The sequence below is a fragment of the Lygodium microphyllum genome, chromosome 19, assembly GCF_053477565.2.
Source record: "Lygodium microphyllum isolate KBCC chromosome 19, Lygodium_microphyllum_v1.1.10, whole genome shotgun sequence".
NCBI classification, from domain to species: domain Eukaryota; kingdom Viridiplantae; phylum Streptophyta; class Polypodiopsida; order Schizaeales; family Lygodiaceae; genus Lygodium; species Lygodium microphyllum.
In genome coordinates, this window is record NC_141153.1 from 74,108,344 (window position 1) to 74,133,791 (window position 25,448).

At 41.5% G+C, this 25,448-nt stretch overlaps 1 protein-coding gene across 6 annotated transcripts in view; it reads left to right on the forward strand.

Annotated features, from left to right (window-relative positions):
- The window catches only part of LOC148020040 (DEAD/DEAH box RNA helicase family protein), a 142,621-nt gene that overhangs the window by 53,136 nt on the left and 64,037 nt on the right, over positions 1-25,448 (forward strand). For all 6 annotated transcript variants that reach the window (XR_015694922.1, XM_087700309.1, XM_087700312.1 and 3 more), the window contains exons 5-8: positions 13,187-13,269; positions 13,401-13,533; positions 13,761-14,510; positions 15,523-15,635. Coding sequence is in view for 5 of the 6 variants with exons in the window: in XM_087700309.1 (XP_087556435.1) it covers positions 13,187-13,269; positions 13,401-13,533; positions 13,761-14,510; positions 15,523-15,635 (1,079 nt within the window). In the remaining variant the exon portion in view is untranslated. The remainder of the gene's footprint in view (positions 1-13,186; positions 13,270-13,400; positions 13,534-13,760; positions 14,511-15,522; positions 15,636-25,448) is intronic.

The following is a 25,448-nucleotide window of genomic DNA, read 5'->3' on the forward strand; positions in this document are numbered from 1 at the left end:
AAGAAATGTGCATTTCAAGCTTTCAGCCCACACATGCACATTATACAAGCATTTCATGATCATGTCATCTTGTTGATTGTAATTGTCTGTTCTGGCGGATCTAGCCCACACTTCAAGGCATCAATCCTTTCTGTGTGCGAGTCTAACCCTGATATGCGTGAGTTCTGGTCATAGGCGCCCAATCGAGTCATATAGGTGGAAGTGTGAACTATCTTTTCTCTAAGCCACCGCGTGGGTCCACCATAACCCGTGACCACTCATCAGTGGGGCCAGCTCCAATGCACTTTTCTTTATATCTAATTAGTGCAAAGGAAACAAATTTAATAAATCATTATATAGACAAATTAATGAAAAAGGATACAAATTCTGTTTCTATAGAGTTGTGACAGCCCTTTGGCTTTTATTCAGCTGTCCTCAACTGAAAAGCTTCTTGATATGGCTGAAGAATGTTTGGGTAATCCTTCATGAATTTTTCATTTACCCACTGTGCATCTGTTGTGGGTAGATTCTTGAATTTTAGTAAGAATATTCGTGTCACAAGGCCACTTCTCGTGGTTCGATCCTTGTGAAACAAAATCTGTTCAGGTTCCAAGAGTTACTCTGTTTCTTCAACTTCTGGGGGATCTTCAGTAATGGGTTCCTTTGGTTCTGGTCCTATGTAAGGTTTAGCAAACTTACATGAAAAGCATTGTGTATTTTCCAATGAGCAGGAAGCTCAAGTCGATAAGAAACTTCATTTATTTTCTCAATCACTTTGAAGGGTCCAAAGTATCTACTGGAGAGCTTTGGAAAAGATGAATTTTGACCGGAAACTTGTTTGAGCCTACTTTTATCAAACTTTAGCGAGACATATTGACCTTTTTCAAAAGCCAAAGGTCTTCTTCGTTTATCTGCTTGTTTCTTTTGTCGCTCTTGGGCAACTTTGATAGTGGCTCGAACTTGATCCATTGCTGTTTTTAAATCTGAAGCAAACTCATCAGCAGTAAAAATCTTATCTTTAGTGCGAATAATTGGAGGAGGAATCACTTTACCCTGTACTATTTCAGTTGGAGCTTTCCCTGTGGATGAGTGCACTGTATTGTTGTAAGCAAACTCCAATAATGGAAGATATTTCTCCCATTGTAACTTATGTTCACTAACATAAGCTTTCAACATATCCAAAAGAGTGAGATTCATCACCTCTGTTTGGCCATCAGTTTGAGAATGAAAAGCTGAGAACTTTAAAGTGGTTTCCAAATTCTCAAATAAAGCACACCAATCTGAAATGATCTCAGAAGGCATACCATGTAATCTGAAGATATGTTGAATGAAAAGTCTTGTAGCTTGTGCGGATTTCAATGTTTTATGACATGGAATAAAATGTGATTGCTTGCTGAATCGATTAATTATGACCCAAATCATATCATGACCTTGAGGTGTTCTTGGAATACCTGAGATGAAATCCATTGTGATAGATTCCCATGGATCTTTGGACACTGGAAGAGGTTGCAACAATCCTGGAGTCTTCGGCCTATCATACTAGGATTTTTGGCATACTAGACAAGCCTCAATGAAGTTTTGTGTATCTCTTCGTAATGTTGGCCAATAAAAGTAGCGCTCAATTGCACTTAAGAGTGGCTGCCCTCTCTCTATGCCCTGCATAAGGGGGTTCATGACTTTCTTTAAGCACCTTTTGTCGAACAGAAAGAGTGACACAAAGGCGATTGTTCATGAGAAGGTAACCGTCTTTGATGGAATAATCTGGATGAGAACCTCATTGCTGTAAATTTGACCAAATTGCTGCAAAATCAGTATCTTCATCATTAGTATTCTTCATCATTTGAAAATCTTCATGATGAGCCACTGTAATAGTTGCAATGCGAGGCACTCTAGAAAGTGCATCAACAACTACATTTTGTTGCCCTGGAGTGTACATAATTTGAAAATGAAACATAGACAAGAAATTTTCTCATCTTGCATGTTTCTCCTGCAAATGCTTTTGAGTCTTGAAATACTTCAAGCTCTGATGATTAGTTTTAATAAGGAATTCATTGCCTAAAAGATAATGTTTCCATATCTTCAAAGCATGAACCACTGCTAAGAGCTCCTTTTCATAAATGTCATACCTTTTCTCCACATCATTTAGACGGCGGCTTTTAAAGGCTACGGCATGGTCTTCTTGATTTAGCACTGCACCAATACAATCGCCGCAAGCATTTGCTTCCACCACAAATGGTTTTACCAAATCTGGAATGATAAGAATAGGTCCAGAAGTAAGAGTTGTTTTCAGCCTTGTGAAGGCTGCCTTCTCTTTTTCCTTCCATTGGAAAGAGGTCTTTTTCTTTGTAAGGTCATGAAGTGGAGAAGCCATATGTGCAAAATGCTTGATGAAGCAGTGGTAATATGAGCACAAGCCAAGAAACGATCGCACATCATGTACATCATGAAGATGAGGCTATTCTTGGATTATCTTGATCTTTTCAGGATCCATCTGAATCCCTTCAGAAGAGATGACATGCCCAAGGTAATTTATTTTATACATGAAAAATTCACTCTTTTTACCATTTACCAAGAGTTGATTTTGTTGAAGTAATTGTAGAACAATCTCCAAGTGCTGATGATGCTCCTCTTCATTCTTGCTAAAGACAAGAATATCATCAAAGAAAGTACCGACATATTGTCGATGCTCTCTAAAGATGCGCTCCATTATTTGATTAAAGGTGGCTGGTACATTGGTTAATCCGAAAGGAACCACCAAGAATTCATAAAGACTGTATGAAGTGCGGAAAGCAGTTTTGTGTACATCTTGTGGTATTACCCTAATTTGATGATAACCACTCTTTAGATCAATGCGGCTGAAAACCTTTGAGCCTCCTAGACGATCCAAAATGTCGTCAATTCTGGGAATAGGAAATCGATTCTTCACAGTGATTTTGTTGAGGGCTCGATAATCAATGCACATCTTGAATGTGCCATTTTTCTTTTGAACAAGAAGAACCAGTGAACAAAATGGTGAGCTACTTGGTCTAATTAGCCCACGGTTGAGTAGGTCTTCGATTTGCTTTCTGATTTCTTCTTGTTGAGGACGGCTCACACGGTATGGTGCTATATTAGGAGGAGAACTGCTCGGAATAATTCAATATGATGGTCTTTTGGCCTTTCTGGGGGAAGCTGATAAGGAAGATCTTCCGAAAAACAATCTTTATACTTTTCCAAGAGTTGAAGTCGCTCTTGGTTTTCAGCATTCATATTATCTTTTACATCAGTGACATAAAGCAAACAACATTGAACACAATCCTTAATTGCTCTAGAGACTTGCATATGGCTTACCATAGGTATGGTGTCTCCAGAAACTCCAGCTTGGATCTCGTACTTCTTGCCTTTGTTGGTGAGTTCTACCTTCTTTTTCGGAGAGAAGATGGTTGAATCTACTTTATGATTCCAGGGCATGCCAAGAATCACATTGCAACCATCAAGGTCTCCGATACAGAAGGTATCTTCGTCACTGTAGCCTTGAATTTGAAACTTGAGCTTGCCAATGTAGGGTGTCACAGTCTTCACTGTGTCACCTTCATCGGCATTTAAAGCTTGGCTAACTTCTGTCGGAGTGTCCATCTCTTCATTCTTTAATCCAAGCTCTTTAGCTAATTGCAAGGAAATGACATTTTCATTCGCCCCAAGATCTATCAAGAATAGTGCTTGCTTACCTTGCAACTGTCCCCAAGCTTTTAATAATTTGCGCATCTCTGGAGTGTGAGTTGTGTTTGCAACTACATCACTGATAGCATTGATTTTCACTAGCGACTTAGGCTTGTTATCAGAAACCTTGCTTTGTCCTTTGTTTGGACATTGCTTCGCTATGTGGCCTATTTGTTCACATTTAAAGCACTTCCCTTCTTTCATGAAGCGCTGCCTTTCTTCTTCAGAAAGTTGCTTTGCTTGTGGATATAGATTGGAGCGAAATTGAGGAGCATTAGGAGGTGCATAGGGCTTCATCTTCTTTTGATTTGATGGCTGCTTTTGCCGCTGTTTTTGTCCTTCATTTGGGGCTGAATACTCCTCATCATCAGCTACTCTCTTCTTATCATTCTTTTGGAATGATTTGTTGCCATTGTGCTCCATTTCCCATGTCTCAGCATGGTCAATGAGTTCCCTGAGACTAGAACAATGATAATGATTAAGAGCAGTATGAAGTTTAAAATGCAAACCTTCTTGAAACTTCCTAAGCTTTTCCGAACTGCTGATCTTCTTGAAATGTTGGACCTTCAAAAGTAGCTCCCAAAATCTCTTGGTATAGTCACCAAGTGACTCATTTTTCCTTTGCCAAGGCCGATCCCATTCCATTTTTACATCTCTTTTGAAATGAACAGGAAGAAATTGGCTTTGTATCATGCAAACAAAGAACCGCCATGATTTTGGGGCAGCATGATCATATTCCAACCCCGTGCACCAAGTATGGGCTAAGTCGGTCAAATGTAAAGCTGCAAACTTAATCTTTTCTTTTTCTTTATACTTGTCATGACCATACAAAATTTGAAATTGACGAATAAACTTCAGAAGAAGATCAGGATTTCGGGAACCATCATATATACTGAACTTGATCTTCTTTTGAAGTTGAGATAGTGACTTAGTCTTCTTCTTATTCTTATGCCTTCGTCCATGCCCGGATCTTGAGGTTGAAGATGATGAAGTGCTTAATGGGGATGAAGATGGAGATGAGGGTGAAGAATGTCGACGCCTTTGACGATGATGAGGTCTTCCACGAGAAGGGTGTGACTCTTCGTCACTAGAAGAGGGTCCATTAGAGTAGGCGCTAGATGACTTTGAAGAAGAGAATGAGCTTCGACGCGATCTCTTTCTTTGTCTTGAAGTAGAATGGGACTGCCTCTTAGAAGTAGTTGGACTTCTTACTCGGCTCCTTTCATTGGTATGGCTTTGTTTCCTTGAAGCATATGGGCTTCTTTCCTTGAATTCTTTGGGATTCTCAACTTTTTCTAGTTTGAAAAGTTGCTCACAAATTTGTTGATTCTCCTCTCTAAGACTTTGAATGGCTTAAAGGATAGCAGTCGACTGATCCATTGAGACTCTAAGAAAAATATGCTCAAGCACTCAATGCAAGGGCTGAAAACAAACAAACTTATAATTGTAAGCACTACCAGTGTTGGGGTGAGGACCGAGCCAAAACTCTGATACCACTGTGAATGCCCCGAACAACGTAGTATGCTTAACAATTATGATATTTACTTGTTTTCGAGATTTAATATAAAAGAGAATGAACACTTAAAGCTGAAAATGAAAATTACTCACAAAATTACAGCCATGAAAATGTAAAAGTAATGGAGACAAGATTGAGGGTTGAAGATGGGCAACCCCTCCCCCCCCGAAGGAATGTATTTTTGCTCAACCCAAGTCCCTTAGGGAAGAGCTCAGTTACAATCAACCTGAGAGTGAGGAGAAGTAATTTTCACTCTCACAAGATCATGCAAAGATGTACAAACACACATGCATTATCTATTATGCAATGATAAGAACTGATTTCTTTACAGTATGAGAGAAGAAAGAGGGGAAATCAGCCTTTTTTCATCGTTGATCAGCAGTACATGGATAGGGCTTGCTTCTTGTTGCTAAAATGGAAGAAAGAGCTCGAGAAGGAGGTGCTGTAATGGATTTACAGGCTTGTTGTCTTGTAAAACAGCAGTGATAGAAGAGGGAATATGGAGGAATTTGATAATGGAGAAGTGGGGGATGATGATGGGGATGGATGGGGCCAGTTTTTGGCTATCTGTGGGTGCTGTACATGAGTTTACGGCAAAGAAAAATGATGCTGAATGAAGAAAAACAAGCTCTTATTTATAGGAGAGGGAAGAGCTAGTACAAAAGGGGAAAGTGGAGTAGCACAAGACAAGTGTCCAACCACATGTCATGAGATGTGACAAGTGGTGGGACACTTGGAAACTTGTGTGACAAGTGTCTTGACACTTGTCTCTTCTCTATGGTCTTCCTTTTTGGGCTGAATACTGTCAAGAATAAAAACAACCAAATTTAGTAAGCACAGTTAGAGTACAGAATTTGAAGAAAAACAAGCTCTTATTTATAGGAGAGGGAAGAGCTAGTACAAAAGGGGAAAGTGGAGTAGCACAAGACAAGTGTCCAACCACATGTCATGAGATGTGACAAGTGGTGGGACACTTGGAAACTTGTGTGACAAGTGTCTTGACACTTGTCTCTTCTCTATGGTCTTCCTTTTTGGGCTGAATACTGTCAAGAATAAAAACAACCAAATTTAGTAAGCACAGTTAGAGTACAGAATTTACTATTTTTAGAATGACATCCCTATTTTTTAGGACTAGCATTTTTAGGCTAATTCAAGGCTCCTAAAATTTAGGGACCCCCCCAATATGGGTGTCATATGAAAGCTTTTTCCGTGTACATCGCAAAAACGGTATCAGAATCTTCATATGACTTTCCTATGCAAAGAAATGTGCATTTCAAGCTTTCAGCCCACACATGCACATTGTACAAGCATTTCATGATCATGCCATCTTGTTGATTGTAATTGTCTGTTTTGGCAGATCTAGCCCACACTTCAAGGCATCAATCCTTTCTGTGTGCGAGTCTAACCCTGATATGCGTGAGTTCTGGTCACAGGCGCCCAATCGGGCCATATAGGTGGAAGTGTGAACTATCTTTTCTCTAAGCCACCGCGTGGGTCCACCATAACCTGTGACCACTCATCAGTGGCCAGCTCCAATGCACTTTTCTTTATATCTAATTAGTGCAAAGGAAACAAATTTAATAAATCATTATATAGACAAATTAATGAAAAAGGATACAAATTCTGTTTCTATAGAGTTGTGGTTTGTAAGGATGTGTTTCTATACAAATCAAGTGAAGTATAAGGATGCTTGCCAAAAACCAGTAAATACCTTGTGGTTTGTAGCTATGGGTAATATGGATGCCTATCTCATTGGCATTAAAGATCTCTTGGATCATAGTAATCATGAAACACATTTCACTAGGTGTGAAACACGCAATGTGTTTCACTAATGAAATGTTTAAACATGCCATGTTTTGCCTACCTTTTTCACTCCAGTGGAAAACAAGTTACAATGATGTAATGTTTCAACATGCCTTCCCATCTCACTCCAATGGAAAAAAGCAATCTCTATTCAAAAACCTATTGAATATGATGTATGTATATGTGTTATTCTATTGTTTCATGTGGCGTTTCACTTAGAACCTATGCAACTGTGAAATGTTTCATGCTGCAACACTGGTGAAACGTTTTGTGGGTACCTTGTCTTGGAATAAGGTTTGTGGAAAGTTTTAACACTTTCAGGTTCATAGAGGTTACAAATTTAAAATTTAGGCTGGTGGTGGCCAAAACTTGGGTAGGGCCGTTCAAATTGAATTAAGAAAAATGATTGGAAATTCATGTTTTAGAGGCTGAGTTTGCATGGCAGGTTAGCCACTTGGCATTCACCTATGAACAAAGCCATGCAAGGTTGGAAAGGTGCTGGAGAGGGAAGTTTTGGGATCAAAGACAGCAGATGGTCAATCAGCACTAGATGACCTGATCTGTGCACTCATCTGAAGCAACTGACAGCAGCAAAACCCTAACTTGTAGCAGATGACTTGATTTGCAGATGATTCAGCAGCAAGTGAGAGCATTTGGAGACCAATCAGGGGCTAGCAATAACATTTGGTGACCTTACAGTGGTAGCCAATAGCTGCTGTATACTTTCTTGGACAAGAAAATCAGAGATTTCTCTCTATTGCTGCTTCTCTCTCCTCCATGCCTGATGCATGTTCAATCCCATGAAGTAAATTGGTGTTTGAATCCTCAATTTTGGACTTGAAATGTTGCCATTGGGACTTTTGCTAATCCTAGGTTTGTAATTAGCAAGAATTAGGGCATGTGTGGCTGCCTTGGGATGCATGCATGCATGTTTTAGTGATGCATGAAGGTTGCTGTTGTAAATTTAGTCCGTGGACAGCATAGTGAAAAGTATTTGGTGGTCTACAACAGGGTTGAATTGCATGCAACAAGAAAACAATAGGATTTTTGGTGGTAGAGAACAGCAGGTTGTTCCAGTATTGTGAGGAATTGAGCCATGGTTTGTTGGAATCGGGGGAACTTTCAGTTTGAGTTCTTAGGTTGGTCTTCCCAATTTCAAAGCTTTGGCATTTCCTTGCTGTAGCTTATCAATTTTTGGAATTATTAAAAAAGAAATACTGCAAAGGATGTCAAGGTTTTGGGGGTCAATCGATGTCGGCTTGTCTTTTCTCACGAGGGCAATCTGGCCTAAAGTTGGTACAGCACTGAATCTTGTTTTATTATTTATTCTGTGTAACAATTACTTGCTGTAATCACTTGAAAAATTAGGGTTCCAACACCCTTCTTAGAAATGAAGGCTGGTTTTGTTGTTTCATTACTGGGATTCGTCAATGCCGTCGAGTAGGAAGACCCATAGCACTGGATTGCAAGCCAGACCTATCACGGGATTGCTAGATTCAAGGGGAAGGTCTATCATGGGACCATGATTTTTTGACTAAATGCTCATGGGATAATTAAGTTGTGCACATGTTGTGCATATGAGAGTAAGTTGAATGTGAGTTACAGTGACAGAAAACCCTAACATATGTGAGAATAAGTTGAATGTGAGTCATGGTGATAGAGAACCCTAGCTTGGGTAGTGGGGGGACAGTGATAGAAGTTTTTGTGGATAGGTGCTAGCAAGGTATTTGGGAGAGATCTCAGTCAGAGACATTGAATATCCCCTTAGGAATGACTTTTGGTGTCATGGGATTAGAGAACGACATTATTTAACCTTGGACCAATGTTTTTGGAAAGTCTCAACATTTTCAAGTTCATAGAGGTTAGGAATTGAAAATTGAGGTTGCGTTTGGATAAGCAGGTTTGCCACTTGGGTTTCAAACATGAACGAAACCATGCGAGGCTGGAAAGGGGCTGGAGAGGGTAGTTATGCGGATAGAGGCAATAGTTGAAGGTAGATGATTTGTGCAAGCAACTTACAGTAGGAAAGTCCTATTTTGCAGCAGGCAGCCTAATGTAGAGAGCCATCAGTACAGGATGACATTGTTTGGAAACCAATCATGGGTTGGTGACTGCATTTAGTGACCTTACAGGGCCAAATGACAAATGATGTGTACTTTCCAGGGCAAGAAAATCAGAGATTTCTCCTCCTACCACTTCTTGAAATTTAGTTAGTGGATAGTAGATTGGAAGGTTTTTGGTGGTCTATAGTAGGGCCATAGTTGCTCGAAACCGTGCTTAAAACGGTAATGTTTCCATCTCGATAGCTATTTTGGGCAAGTAGGGTTTTAACCTTGTTTCGTGAGGAGTGCCTCATTTCACCTCACTGTGTACAGATTTTTGTCTATTTTCGTTTGCTCTCCACCCTCTTTCTCAGTGGATCGCTCTCCTTGGATGTTTGCTTTCCCCCTTCACATCTACTATTGTCTATAGCCCCGAAACTCTACATCTCTCATCCTTTAACTGCCAATCCTTTTCCTTTTCTGACCTCATTATTTACAGTTTTTTTCCTCAGATTTGCAGCTGTTTTTCATTTTTTCTAGTGAACAATCCCTCTCCTCTCTTCGTCCTGCATTGTCCAGATTGGGTTGAGTTGGTTTTCCCCACTTATGTTGTTGGTTTTCTCTATTTCCAGCAAGGTACAACCATGGTCATGTGAGAGTGCACAACGGAAGGGAAATACGGAGAGAGAGAGAGAGAGAGAGAGAGAGAGAGAGAGAGAGAGTAGAAGATGAGGGAAGAATATTGCATTGACTGAAGAAGAATGTTGACACATTGATGATTGACAGATCAATCCTTGCACGCAGCCCAAAGCGTGAGTGAGGGCACTAGATCAAGCTGATGACGATGGCAGCCAAGCACGGAGAGTCCGAATGTTGGAGTGTGCACTTGCAAAGGAAAGGTTGAAGATTGAAGAGTGTGTGTGACTGCCAAGTGGGGGGTGCAGCTATAAATAGCAAGAGCACCAAAAAATTGGCTAACTTGATCTAGGAGAGGCCATAAATGCTGGCTGACCGGCATAAAATGCGGGTCACATAGAAAGAAATGCCAAAAAAAGGGAAAATCCCAAAAATATCCCGGATGGCAATGACAATGCCTGGCAGGTGTAGGCAGATTGTGGAAGGCAGTAACTAGCTTAGGAATGCATACACAAGAAGCGGACAAACAAAGAAAATGCACCTAAATTGCTAGAGCTCCTATGTCTCTATCAGACTGTGACAGGAGCTCACAACCAGGAGATGATAGACTGACATGACTAACACAGGTAGGCTAACAGGTCAAGGGTACATTTTGGAGCTACATGTGCATCATTAGCAACTATGGAGCTAGTAGTGGCTTGAAGTGGTAGGAATGCAACTAGTGGTATGTCATACGCACAACGAGCACTATACAAGCGAAGTATCATCTTGCTTGTATTAGTGGTAAGGATGTGTATAGTATCTTGGTGTTCTCTTGCAAAGGGACTATGTTCTTGCTTGTCATAGATGGATTGGTAGCAGGGATAGTGTTTGTTGTATAGGCACATCAAGGCTACCTTTTTAGAGATTGGTGCAGAAAATCTAGTGCAAGTTATCATTGACAATGGCAGTGACTATGTGGCTATGGGTGCTTTGTTAGAGAGAGAGTTCTCTAAGATCATGTGGACTCCATGTGTCACATTGTTTGGACCTACTCATTGAGGATTTAGAAAATATTGGATGGATAGATGACCTCTTTAAGAGAGGCTGAAACATGGTAAAAGTCGTCATAGAGGTTTGTAGTGCATGCTATATTTAGGGCAAAGAGTGGATCTTTTGAAGCCATTAGCCACTCATTTTGCTGACATGCTTATTGTTGTGAACAGTCTTGTTAGAGTCCATCAAGGCCTCATGAGGACGATTGTCTCCAAGGAGCGAGTTGCATGGGATGAGAGGCATAATCCAAAGTCTTTGACATTTCTTTTAAGTGTCAAGGATGAGGCTTATTGGGAGGATGCAACTGCGTTGATGAAATCTTTGGTTCCCATTTACACAATGTTGAGGATCACTGACATGGAGGGTAGCACTCTAGGCCTCTTGTACGAGTATATGGACAAGATTAGAGAGGGGTTGGACATAAACATCTTCTTCTCTCAAGATAAGTAAGTGCATCAATGACTATTCATTCTAATTTCTCTTTTTTAATCATACCAATGATCTATTATTATTCATAATTTATATCAATATATGTGGGTGAACTTTCATAAATGTCATAGGGTGTAGGTCATTCGTGCAATGTGGAATTGGTTTCACAAACCAATCCATGTTGTTACATATTGTTTGCATTCCCTCTGGCGTAGCGAGGATCAGTATACAAGTGAAGAGATTGAAGAGGGGCTGCAAGGTGACTTTAATAAGTGGGTTGATGGAGATGCTTCCATCATTATGGGACTTGAGGATGATCTCCTTAACTTTCGTAGTCATACTCTCTCATTTGCATGCCCCATTGTAGAGTTACGAGACACGGCTCCAACTTGTGTCTTGGTGGGAGAAGTACGGAAATTGTGCTTGACACTAATACATGATACATCATAGTTGTATTTATTTTTTACGCATTGTTTACTGAGTACTTTCTTTTTTGAGTCTATATGACATGATATGAGTCTATGGCCATTCACTGTTGAGTCTCAATCTTGACATCTGTCATCATCATTCATGGGCCATGGCATACTACAATCTTTTATATTGAGTTCTAAATCTTGATCTTAAAGGTTTTTGAAACCCACAGATTATGATTTTCTGGTCTTGCTATCTTAAATTTGGTGTAGAGCTTCAACACATAAATGGTATGGGCCCTTCATATATGTCTTATGTAAAAATATTCCTAGAAATAGATGTAAAATCTGTTTCCCTTGTTTGACCATTTCAGCCTCAGGCCAAAACTCCATTTCATGACTCTGAAATGCGTTTCCGTTTCACGGTTTCCAAAGGGCAACTATGAGTAGGGCTGAATTGCATGCAACAAGAAAACAATCAATTTGGCTCCCTAGGGTTGCAAAATCTAGGAACCATTGTTGAAAATTAGGATTGCTGGTTGCAGAGGACTGCAAGTTGTTCCAAAGTTGTGAAGGGTTGAGCCTTGCTGGAATTGAGGGAGATTTCAGTTGACAAAACTTGGAGGGATTGCAAGTTCTCAACCTCATCTTCCCAAATTCAAAGCTTTGGCCTTTGCTTGATGTAGCTCATCAAATTTTGGACTTAATGGAAAAGAAACACCACAAGGGGTGCCAAGGTTTTTGGGGCCAATCGGTGTTGTCTCATCTCTTTTCTGGAGGGAAATCTAGCCTAAAGTTGGCAAGTGCTGAATTTCATTATTCATTTATTGTAATAACTGCTTGTAACCATTTGATCAATTAGGTTCCACCACCTTTTTCAGAAATGAAGGCTGACTTCAATACGATTAGCCACTTGAGATGTCTTAGTGTGCACAAAACACCAGTGCATGAGAAGCCTCTATTTATAGTTTCTTGAGGCTACCTGCTGTGTACGGGTGATATCGCACATCCAGGCTCACATACCCACCACTGAAAAAGAAAAGCTAAACAAAAGAAGGGAGAAAAACTCGTGTGAAGAATTTCAGTGGGCTATTATAACTGTATGCACCAGCACTCTAGAACATCCACATTGGGTGCAGATTTATGTATGGAGGAGCTGTAGTCTTGGAAAGGTGAATGACAACTACTTTTGTGGAAGAAAAAGTGTGCGAACTACGTAAGTAGACTTTATCTGTTCACTCTTCTGAAGAGATACTCTTCTGAAGAGATCGGTGTAAGTCCTATGCCTGGTGGTTTTGGACCTTGCTGGCATGCTCACTGAAAGTAGTCAAATACCTTAGCTTTCTTATAAGAATGATCAATCAAGAATCTCAGCTTATGCTTATGTTCTCACAAATAAAATCTGCCAAATGAACTGAGTTTAGGTTATTTATATGTCAGGTGTTGTAGTTTGTGTGGCTCAAGTGACACAAGTTTTCTTTCTTTCTTTTCAACTGCTGTTATTTATTCTGTTCTTGTAATTCTTGTTGTGTCTTTTTGTGCCTTTGGTTTTTGGTTTCTTGAAAATTTTTTGAGTTTGGGGCTGCCATAACACCTACTGTGGTCAGTGACAGCTTGTCTAATCATTCTGTGAATAGATAGATGACTCTGAGCTGCTACAGAAAGCTATTGCTTATGAGGCTGAGCGTGGTTTTCCGAATTGCACTGGAAAAAGGAAACGGTAGTCCTCTGTCGTTGCAGAACCTTTGTTATGTTTCCTTCGGGTGATAGTACAAAGAATCTTTGTTTAGTTTGCTGCAAATCGTATTCATTAAAATTATCAGTCACTAGTTTTTCCAATGGTCTCTGCAGGTTTGGCGAGTTTTTATTGTCAAAACTGTGCACCCTATCATCACAAGATGACACGAATTTGAATGTCCTGATAGATTCTGCTCAAAGATACAACCTTATGAGTGTAGATGAACGGATAAATCTGCTGAACAAGGTTGTCTTTCAGTTGTTGAAAAAGCCGTGATTGCCGAACTGGTGGCATATGTGTACATGAAATGGTTCCAATGAAGAAAATTGGCTAATTTAAATGTCCTCACAAGCTCGGTTTTCTAAGCTATCAAGAGTTTCTGTGGCTATGAATCAATGGGTGCTAAATTAACTGTTGCAATTTGCTGGTGTACTGTATATAAGTACCTCACAATACACGTCTTTGGATGCCAGGTTTGTCCTCTTTTGGGCTTTAATTGCATTGAGGATATTGTGGATCATCATATTGCAGTTACTGAAAGTAGCCAGGGCCTGCAGTCAAACACTTCTGTTAGGACTGCTGTCAATAATCATGATGGAGAGAATGCAACGAGTCTGGCTAGTGCAAATAATGATAGTACCTTGATGCACGTTTCTGTTCACCCGGCTATTATTCTGGGGAATAGTGAGCGTGTAGAGCTCTACAAGGGTGCAGATGAGGATGAAACTACAACAAGGCTCTTATCTCAGGATTCTCTGCTCTATAAGGGCACACATGAAGAAGAGGTCCCAGACAAGGATGCGACTCTAAGGAGACTGTTGTCTGAGGACTCTGCAGTGTGTAAAGAAACATGTGAAGAAAAGAATATAATGAGCCTTTCATGTGAGGTTTCTCGAGTTGATACATTAGATAATAGTGACGAGTCGCAAATCTATGAATCTGCTATTCAGGAATTACATCATCTCAGAAATCTTAAAGGAGGGTTGCCTAGTTCTCAAATGGACTCAAGCTTTCAATCAGCAGATTTAGACCATGTACCTGACCATCAGAGTACGGAGCATGGAAGACAACATGTGGGTCAAACCAAAAGATTAACAAAATCAGTCAAGCATGTTACCGCTAGTGACATTTATGACAGCTGGTTACTCAACAAGCCAATAAGCATGGTGAAAAGCCTTTCATCTTACAGACGCTCTCAATTGGATGAGCATGGTTTACATACGGTGATTCCTCAATTTACCTTGCTTTGCTTTTGTTTGGGAAATTATGAATGTGTTTTTTTGCTCATTGCTTTACCTTTGTTAAACTTTCTGAAAATTTTGGATTCATAGGGGTTCTTTTTCCTCCCTCAGCTATCAAGCAATGAAGTGCAACATCCCATCGCAGCAAGTTTAATCGCAGCAAGTTAAACTCTCTAAAATTCTCAAAAATTTGACTGTTTAAGCACTAGGTCCTCTGTAGTTTAGAGCTTGTAGAAAGTAGTGCTGTACAGCAAATATGGAGTACACATACTAAAATGGTGGCGAAGATTGGATGTCTCAAAGGCTATAGAAGAGGTTGTAACTTTGACTGATTGGTCTATATTTTCACATTCTTTAGTACGGTTTCTGTTCATGGTTTGTTAGTGTGACAAGACTCACATTCAAGACTCAAATAAACTTTTTAAATGGACCACTGTTATTTTCATAATACACAATCTTCTATGTTTGACATGTAGGCTAAAATTTTTCACAGCAAGCTAGTTTACTATTTCGCTGTATGGAAGGTTCATCAAGACTAGGTAGCAGTCTCTTCTTTAGGCAAGTGGGTTTCTCTTCTAAGCAAGCAAAGATCCGAGGTCAAAGAGCATGCTAAATGGACTAGAAATAAACAGGGCTTATGGCAGAGCTGTTGCAAGCAGTGGATGCACCGATAAACTAGTGCTTAAAATAACTCTTTCACGCTTGTTTTAAAGAATGATAATGCGGAGTTGTGTCAACACCATCCAGTTAACAAATAGATTTTCAGGCTGCAAGCTGCCATAGCAACATGATAAGCATCTCTAACTGTTGATGTACCATGATAATTATTTCTGCAACTTGTAACGTTGGAAAATTTCTAATAAAATAATATCTTGTGATAGTGGAAAGATGTGCATGTTATTGCTCCAAATCCTGTCTAAAGTTCATGTTAAACAAGCAATCAGTGAATTTTTTGTGTCCTTACTATTTCATGGTTGGTAATGTCTTTCAACAGCTACGCAAGCTTTTGCAGCACTATCCCCGAACTTATGTGAACTTCCTTCAAGCAGGGCACACAGTTGAGGATGGTCAATATGTCACATTTATGGGGGACATTCTTGCTTGTCGGTAAACTCCCTAGCAACACCTTAGAGACTTAAAAGTGAAAATTATGACTGGTGCATTTAGATTGTTCATACTATTGATGAACGTTCAGTGGATGCAGTTGACAAACATGACCTTGCCCTACATGCTGACTGGGCATTTAAAATGTGCATGTATGCTACAAGAATAATGTGTATTTCCACAACTATTTTAATGTTTTATAGTCCTCTTGTGATTACTTGTCTTTCCTTGGGCAGTCTTGCTTGATCTTTAGGCTATATAGGCTATCTTGTCTGCTAAAGGCAAACAAAGTGCTGAGAGCATCAAAACGCAATCAAACGATAAGGGTATGCCGTAAGCTCAAATTGTAGCTACCATCTAGGAAAAATTTGCAAATAAAGCAAATATCTCACCCACAGGGTCTTGGAAACCCTACAACACAAATCAAAGGGTATAAAGGCAAGAGGAATATATCCCTTAAAAAGTTCACACGTAAGCCTCTAGTTGACCATAAATATTTTTCTCGATGGAGAAGATATGGAGGATGATTTCTACAATCTACATTAATATGGCCACTACTTTCATGAAGTACATTGCAATATCATGGAACATGAGGGGGATGCACTCCCATAAGAGAAAGGATGTCATCTATTCCCTACTAAAGAGGAGGAAGCCTAACATAATAGTCTTGCAATAAACAAAGCTAAGGAAAAAGTATATCAAATACAGTTTGCCTACCATGGGCTAAGCCTTGCTTTAGCACCTTTTATTTGTCTTCCACTGCATATACTTGATCACACACTTTTCATTTACTTCTATTGTCCAGACTCACCTAGTTCCATTTGTTTTTAGCTCTAAAAATGTACACTTTACCACTTTAATAGTTAGACATTGGATACCTTGTTGGCCCCAAAATTGGCACCCCTTGTGGTATTTATTTATCTTATTTTGCAAATGGAAGGAGCACAACTGAGATCCTCTGATCTCCTTTGCTAATCCAAGTGCCTCTTGCTGTCCAAATTGACTAGCAATCCTCCAAACCAATTTGCCCCTTGGTTTGCTTGGGGAATGGTCTTTACCTTGCTTCTTGAAAGGCAAACTCATCCCCAAATTTGATATTGGCTAACTAGCCTTTTGAATTTCAATTGTTGAAATTCAAGTCCTAGGCCCTTAATTCTAAGTATGCATCTCGAGGAGGCTATCAAATCCTAATTCCTGCTGTAAATTAGGGTTTACATCAAAGATTGACTAAAATCTCTTCCTCAGATAGCTCAAACTGTTGGAAAATGTTGAGATAACTTGAGAGATGGTTAGGGGATGAGAGAGAATGCTATAGACAGAGAAATTTTAGAGTTTCATTGCGAGAAATGCTGAAAAACTGCAGTTGTCCTACTCAAACAGCCATGGAAGTTGTCATCTACAGCTTAGGATCACCAGAAAGATTGCTGCTTCATCCTATATGTTGTTATTTGCACTAGAAGGATCTTGGGCTGCTGTCACCTACTCCTAGAGGGTTCCAAATTGCTGTCACATGTTGTAGGATTGATCCATGGTGGTTGCAAATCACATTAAAGCCTCCTCTTGCTCTCTAATAGCCTCCTTCTCTCTCAGAATAGACTCCACCAGTCCTTAAAAACGTTTTTTCCACTTGCATGTCCAAGTTTTGCCAAGTGGCAGTCTTCTAATCCCATTTTCTAGCATCATCTAGCTAATTAAATTAATTTTCAAAATATTAATTTTGAAAATTAATTTAGTACTTATTTTAGTCCTCAAAAAATTAATTTCACGAGCCAATAGTTATTAGCTAGGCCAAATTTTCTTCCAAGTATCCTTGAGCAGTTATTGACCCCTAGACTGACATTAATTAACTAATTAATGCCTAGTCTCTAATGTCACCATTGACGTTAGTGGCCAATAAATTGGTCTAGGCCCAAATCTGATGCTGAGTACCACCTAGTACATGTCGGCCATAACTTATTGCAACTTTTGCCTTTGAAACCCAGTGCATCCTCATGGTGCTTGCTCTATTACCATGAAACAACTGCCATGTGTATTACATATGCTAAACAACCTTGCACATTTGATTAATATCTTAATCACATGTTATTGACAAGATTAGAGTATCTCAAAATTTGACGTCTCGGTGACACAATATACGAAATACATTTAGCTATTATGCAGGTTTTGGTTTTACCTTTACTACTTATATGTTGGGTTTTGTATTTCAATTAAAAACTAACATTGTAGGTATCTAGTTCTATTAGTCAGAAGGCATGATTTTTCAGTCTTTGCCTTGTTGAGTATTCTTGTTATGGGAGCATTAGACTATGCTCGAGAGACTAGACTAGATGAAAGACTTGCTACAAGAATTTTGATTAGAAAATAATCCCATGTAGGGGCACAAGGTACAATGATAACTTAACAAGATACGGAAAATCCCTTAACCTGGAACCGTAGGTATAGACATCAGAACTTGATTGGATATGAAGGATCCCACAACCCAAGACCGTAGGTATGGATACAAGATATCAAAATTACAAGATCTCCCTCAACGGGGATGAACAAGATACAAGACAATACTAGACAAGATCTCGTACTATGAGATTACAAGGTAACAAGACAACATGAGTATAATGGAAGACAAGCCAAGACTAGATACCATGACTAGAGAAGAACTAAAATTGAAACTTGAAGTTACTTACTTGGAGGTCTCAACTCCTTGAGCTCCCAAGACAGACATTGGTAGGATTGAGGAGCTCTATGGCAAGCTGTTGAGCTAGAACACGCTTTTCAGCTGATTAGCATTCTTAAACAGTCCCAAAACACACTTAATTAATGAAAAATCCTGAAAAGGGGAGTGGTCCAGAGAGTTTCAGTGGTCTCCCAAAAACCCTAATTTTTGGGGCACTCTTCAACATCTATAAATAGATAGGTTGCCCTCATTTAGTCCATTCCGTCTGTGCAGGTTTCACACTCTTCAATGCAATTTGCAACCATCAGTCTATCTCCACGTGGCTGTCCAACCTTCGCGATTGCTGCCACCTCTCCCTCCAGCCTCGCAGTGCCCTGGCGCCATCTCCCAGGCTACGTTTGGTCTCTAGCTGCCATTGCCAGGATTTCCACCATTAGGCGACATCCTATAGCTTGCGTTTGTACCCTTCTGGAGCCGCCTGGCATCATCTCTCCCCTCAGCTGTCGCCTTTGTCTCTGGCAGCCCTTGGTGTCATTGTTTTGCAGTTTCCTCTCTCTTCACACTCCGACTAGTGATTACAGACTTTGGATCCATCTCCCCTTGAGCATCTGTACACTCTTACATTCATTTGTAGTATTCCTTTACTTCAGAGTTGTGTTATTCTTTCCCTTCTTTTGTTTGTGTTTGAGTTTTGAGTTTTGTGTTTAGGGTTTGAGTTTTGCTTTCTATGTCTGTGTCTATCTCTTTGTGTTTCTGTCATGGTCGTACACTCTGTATTTTCTCAATGCAAACCCTAGCAGTTTTCTTCACACGAGCCTCTCCTTTTATAGGTGTTGGAGGGTGGCTAAAGATCTTCTAGAATGTTGCATGATGACATCATTGATGATGCATGATGACATGGCATATCTTCTAGAAGGTTCTATGATGACATGGCAAGGATGGATTTGCATGGTTTCCTTGAGGATGTCTTGCTAAGGGTTTGTTCTCATGGGGTGTGGATTCATATGACGTGAGCAAGAATTAATCCGTATGCTTCATCATGGCATGTCCGTGACAATTGGCTTCATACCTTTAATCATGTGGACATAGGGATAGTGTCTTCTCTTTTGAGCTCGTGTCTTAGTTCTAGTTATCATGGTGATAGTCTTTCTTGATTGGTCTTTTAATTGAGGTGTCTTTTATCTTTTGACATTAGTTATGACTCCACTTGTGTTTCATTTTCATGTAAGGCAGATTGCGAGCTTGGTGGTTTTGCCTTTGCTTTCTTGACTAGCACACGAGCCATCTATTGAGAAATGGTAGGGTTTGTGGAACATGGAGTATGCATGGCAAATATTGTGCAATCTTTGGATGAACCCTGTGTGACGTACTTTGCGAAATGCCTTGCAGAAAGTGTGAAGTGATGGTCTAGTGTGGTGTATTCGTGTCTAAAATGGGCATGTCCTTTTGCTCTCCTATCATGGGTCTTAGCCCATGTATTGAGCTAATGCTCCAATATAAATCTATATATCTTGGTGAGTGTATGGCTGATCATGATTGTTCGATAGTTAATAGGGATTGAAGGGTCACCGCTCTTAAAGAGTGGGACTATAGTACGGTTTGATCAAACTTTTGGGACTCTTCACATATCACTCTATTGAACATGCATGCCAATATGTGTGCTAATGTGTCACAAGCATGTGAGAAGTACTTTGCCATTAGATAATCCTCATCTTGTTGAGAAATGGTAGGATTTGTAGGGAGGATCACAAAGTATGTATGGTCAACATGGTGACTAAGAAACTGAGAAACACAAAAGAAGAAGACACATGATGAACATTGAATCATGCTGATATGTGAGAGAGAGAGAGAGAGAGAGAGAGAGAGAGAGAGAGAGAGTATATTAACATCTCTAAAAGGCCAATGTGGCCTATGAGACCAAAGCAATACATACAATGATGGTGTGTTTCTCATCTGAAACGAGAAAACATGAAAAACATGCCTATAAGACTGAAAAAATAAAATAGTGTCCTATAAAAGGGAAACATGTCAATGATCTAAAAGTGAGAGTAGAAAAAGGAAAACTCTCCATCAATGATATGTTTGTCCTCTAAGGAGGTGTATCTCTGTATGGCTGAGGCGTCTCGGCATCTGTCTCCTGTGGCGCTCAATGATGGCTTTAATTTGTCTGTGGTGTGGATGTCTAGGCCTTCGTCCGGGTGGATGTGGGTGCCTAGACCGGCTAAGTGCCACTGCTCTATCCAAAGGGACACCCTACAGAAGATGAGGTCCAATGATGATGTACTCCTGTAGGCTGTGTGGCAGTAGTAGTAGTATCTGCCATACTTTGTCGTGTATCAATGAAAAAGTCAGTGACTTCTCTCTGTCTATGTGAGCCGAGCTGTGGGGGCCTCCTACTCCGTAGAATTGTTGCTCTACACCTCTAGAGCTCCAAGAGGAAGAATCCTAAGTATCTCTGATCCTCAAACCGCATGATCCGTCTCAGGGGTCCAAAACCCTCTCGAAACAGACAGTGGTATCTACCTTGTATATCATAATATATAGTGCATCGGCAGATGTAGTGTTCCTTTGTCTCTAGCTCTCTGTCGCATAGTGGGCATATGCGTTCCTCTGTCTGTATACCCTCACTCTGCCTGTCTCAATCCTCAGGTGGTGGGATGAGGTGCGGATCTGACCAATAACTGTGCGTAGTCCGTGAGGCAGCTGTGTGTCCATGTAATTGGGTTGGGTGATGAAACCATCCTCAGATACCTGAAGGAAGTGGGTCTGGTAGTGTGCCATCCTTGTGCCATGGGGGGAGGGGGGTCCGGATCCAGGTCTTCTCCGTATCTAACTTCAGTATGTCTGCTCGGATCACATGGTTTAGCTTTGATCCGCTTAGGTCAAGTGTAGGGCAATCCAAGCTATAGTCAAAGGGGGGTAGTTTGTCAATCTGTAGCCCATGTAGACTCATCCATGTACTCGTCTGAGCATACCAACAATGTCTGTCACCATCTGCTGCTAGTTGTCTAGAAGAGGCCAGGGCTAGCCGTGGGTATCTATCTTGGGGGAGGTTCCATAGTCTATGTATGAAAGTCACTGCGTGGACCAAGGCCTTAGCTACCATGGGTGATGCTCCCAACTCAACTCTGATAATCTCATGTGGGGTCGAGCTCTTCGCTCGTATCATACGTGAGATCATCATGACCAGTGGTCTTTCCGTATGCTCCCACCCGTCATAGTATTCCTTCTCTGGTCCATCTTGGTCTCCCAAAGGCTATCTCCTCGTGTGAAAGAGACTCAAACCCCAAATAGCTGCCCCATATAGGAGTGTGGGTGTAACCAGGGTGTCAAAAAGCCACAATTTGGTGCGCGGCTCATGAAATTGTATGTGAGCACATTGCCTCTCCAATGCACCTAATGCTGCATATGCTTTTGCCAAACGAGCCTCTGATGTCTCTCTCCAAGAGAACTGTGGTCCCTTCAATGTGACCCCCAAATAGACATACTGCCTAACCATCTCCACTGGCACTCCATCAAAAGTAAACTGGTGCTCAGCTCTTGTCACCCAAGCAGCTGAAGTGTTAAATACCATAACTTTAGTTTTCCCAAGGTTCACCTTAAGATCTCTATCTCTGCAAAAAGCTGATAATGCATCCAAGTGTCTATTTAGTCCCTCAGGTGAGTCAGATATAAGTACAATATCGTCGGCATAAAGCAGTAATGGTATCAGCACTCCAGCTAGGCTGGCTCGTTTCCACCAGTCCTGTCCACATATTCTGAAATTTCATCTATGTACAACCCAAATAGTGTTGGTGAAAGTGGACAGCCTTGTTTCACCCCAATGGTGCTATTGACTGTATCTGAGATGCCCTCTAGTGTTCGTACTCTATCCGTCACTGTCTCATACAAGGCATAGATACTCCACTGTATCTCTACAGACACATCAATGTTTTGCATTCTTCTCATGAGTCTAGCACGTGGCATTGTGTCAAAGGCCTTGTGAAAGTCCACAAAACAGCAGTAGATCTTTTTCTTGAATGCCTTGCCTTCTTCGATGATTGCCCTCAATGTAAAGATATGGTCTAGAGTTGTATATCCCCTCCTGAAGCCAGCTCGGCCTTTTGATCTTAGGCCATGCATCTCGGCCCATTCACTCAATGCTTGTTCCACTATAGAGCCATATATTTTGGCCAGCATGTGTCCAATCATGATAGTTCGATAGTTACTAGGTAGCGCGGGGTCTCCACTCTTAAAGAGCGGCACAATAATATGGTTTGACCAACAGGTTGGAGATCCCTCACAAACTGCCCTATTAAAGATGTGAGCCAGCGTTGGTGCCAAAATATCACAGGCATGCGCAAAGTGTTCAGCCACTAAACCATCATGATCTTGGGCTTTTCCATTTTTCAGTTTCCATATGGCATTCCTCACTTTTTTTTCTGTGAAAAATTTGCAATTTGCTGGTCTTGAGGTTGAGGGGAGTGGCATAGGCTCTTGGCCAGGAACATCATAGAGTGTGCAAGCATATCCATGCCAATCATCCGGTCTAGTAATCTGTAGGGGTGGTTGGTTCTCATGTATCTTTTTCCATGCTCTCTTGCTGTCTTGCCCCAAGAACATGGAATACATTTCTGTTTCTAGTCTGTTCAGGTATTCCCGCTTCTTTTTGCGTACCAATCGTATGGAGTGTTCGAGCATGCTTATGTGTACATATGCCAAGTGCCATCTCTCGCTGAAAACGTGCTCGTGTCTCTCTGCACTCATCATCATACCAGCCATTCTGTGGGGCATTACCTCGTGGAGGTTTATCTGACGGTGTAGTGTGTGGGAAAGCGTAGGCTGCTGAAGTGTGTATTATCTCGGCCAACTGTCCTATAAACTCATCTAGAGAGGCCTGTGTGTCTAGCTCCCTCAATGCATCTCGCACAGTAGTGCTGTATATGTGAGAGGTCGCTTCCACAAAATCATAGTGTGGTAATTTTGATATGTGTGGCTGTGCTTTGTGTATATGCCCATATTGCATTGTGAAAGCTAGAATAGTATGGTCTGCTACTAATCCAATTGGTCCGTCAGAGAGAGAGAGAGAGAGAGAGAGAGAGAGAGAGAGAGAGAGAGAGAGAGAGCCCCATTTCTTTGATGGGTTCCATGTACAAAATCTTTTCCAAAGTAATGGCGAATCGGCTCCATAAGCATCTCCGTGCCCTTGTACACCCTCTCCAGTACGGTTTCATCAAGGGCCGAAATATCTTACACAATGTTTTGAATGCCCAATTGGCCATTGATTATGCCCGGCATTCTAATCAGGAGGTGGTGTTGATTCAACTGGACCTGGAAAAGGCTTTTGACTATCTGGACTGGTCGTTTGTTGCTGACCTTATGTCCGCTATGGGCTTTGGTGCTCGGATGTCTCGTTTGATCTACACCATTAGTGCTGCGGCGTCTTCGCGAGTCATGCTGAATGGAGGTGTTACTGAGCAATTTGTCCTTGCCCGTTCTGTCAGACAGGGGTGTCCTTTGAGCCCTTTATTCTTTGCCCTTGCGACACATCCAGTTCTTTCCATGTTATCACATATGGCCGCCTCTTCCCAGTTGGCCGGACTGTCGCTTCCTACAGGACACCATTTCATTAGCCAATCCCTGGCGGATGATACTTTTATGATTTTGCGTGCGGACAAGGATAACCTTCGAAAAGCATTGGATGTTTGGGGTCTCTTTGGCCAGGCGTCAGGCCTTCGTATCAATCCGCTCAAATCAGCCATTCTAAGCTGCACGGAGTCGGATTTGCAGTCCTTGGACTGGCAGGGTCTGGTTGTTCCTCGAGGTTCCATTGTCAGGCATCTTGGATACCCATTGGGTGTTGATATTCCCCCAAAGCAGCTTTTGCAGTGGATTTCTCAGAAGATGGTGGCCAAGTTTATGTACTGGAAGTCTCAGGCCTGGCCTTTTCATGTTCGCCTCAAAGTAGCACAAATAATTATGTTGCCAATGATCACATATTTCTTGCCATTGTTGCCCTGGACTCCTACGACTCTGAATGCTCTCACTTAGTCTATTCGCTTCATGCTCTGGAAGAAGGACTCATTGCATGCAGGCATTTCCTGGATCTCGTGGTCACATGCGTGCACCCCCAAAAGCATGGGTGGCGGAGCTATTTTAGATGCCCAAACTCACATGCAGGCACTCCGTTGGTCCCTTTTCCGCGCCATGTGCTCGGATGATCATCATCCGTGGGTCGCTATTGCCCGTTCTTTCCTCAAGGGTCATGGGCTTCGGCATGGCAATACCCGACTCCGGTGTTCTTGGTGGCACGTTCTTAACGCGGATTCACGGTTTTCCAGTTCTTCTTCATCGCTGCTTACTCATTTGGTGTGTTCCTGGAAACACGTCCTTCGAAAGGCTCAGTGGCACCCAACGGAGGATCGTCTGGCTACTAACTCTTTTCAATTGGAATTACTGGCGGTCTCACGTCTACTTTCGTGGGAAGGCAAACACGAGCTTAGACCGCAATTCAACCGGATGGCACGTTTGGGCTTGTCTTCAGTTGCGGATGCCACCCTTGCCAGGCGCAATGTGCTTATCTCGTTTCGTACTGCTAGGAGGATTTTCCGAATCCCTCGTGGATATAGGCCTTTATGGGAACAGCTCGTGACGGTGCTCCAGAGCAGACAACCCTTTCCTGCTCTTGCTTTGGATCATCCCTGGCAAGATTGGGACCTACAAGGCCGGCTGCCTTTGACCAAAGCTTCTGCTAATCAAGTATATCATCTCCTGATTAAAGATAATCAATGGCTAGTTACTAAAGCGAATGCTTTATGGGGATTGCGTAAATCCCGCTCGTGATGGAGGGTCACTGTGATGGAGGGCTGGGTCAACAAGACACCCTTTAAATACAAAGTCTTTCTTTGGCGAGTGATAATTGGGGGTCTTCCGCTTGCTTCGGCTCTTTCCAAGCGCCGAATCTCCAATGGCACCTGTTTCTTTTGCACCACTGCTATGGAATCCGCCCGCCACCGATTTATTTCCTGCCCCGTCGCTAAGAAAGTCTGGTTACTTTTGTCGGCCGTTTGGCGAGGGGTGGTTGGCATCACACTGCGCCCCTTTGATTGGGTTTTGGGCCGGCCCAAATACCCTACTCCCGCACAGCCACATATGAAGCTCATGTA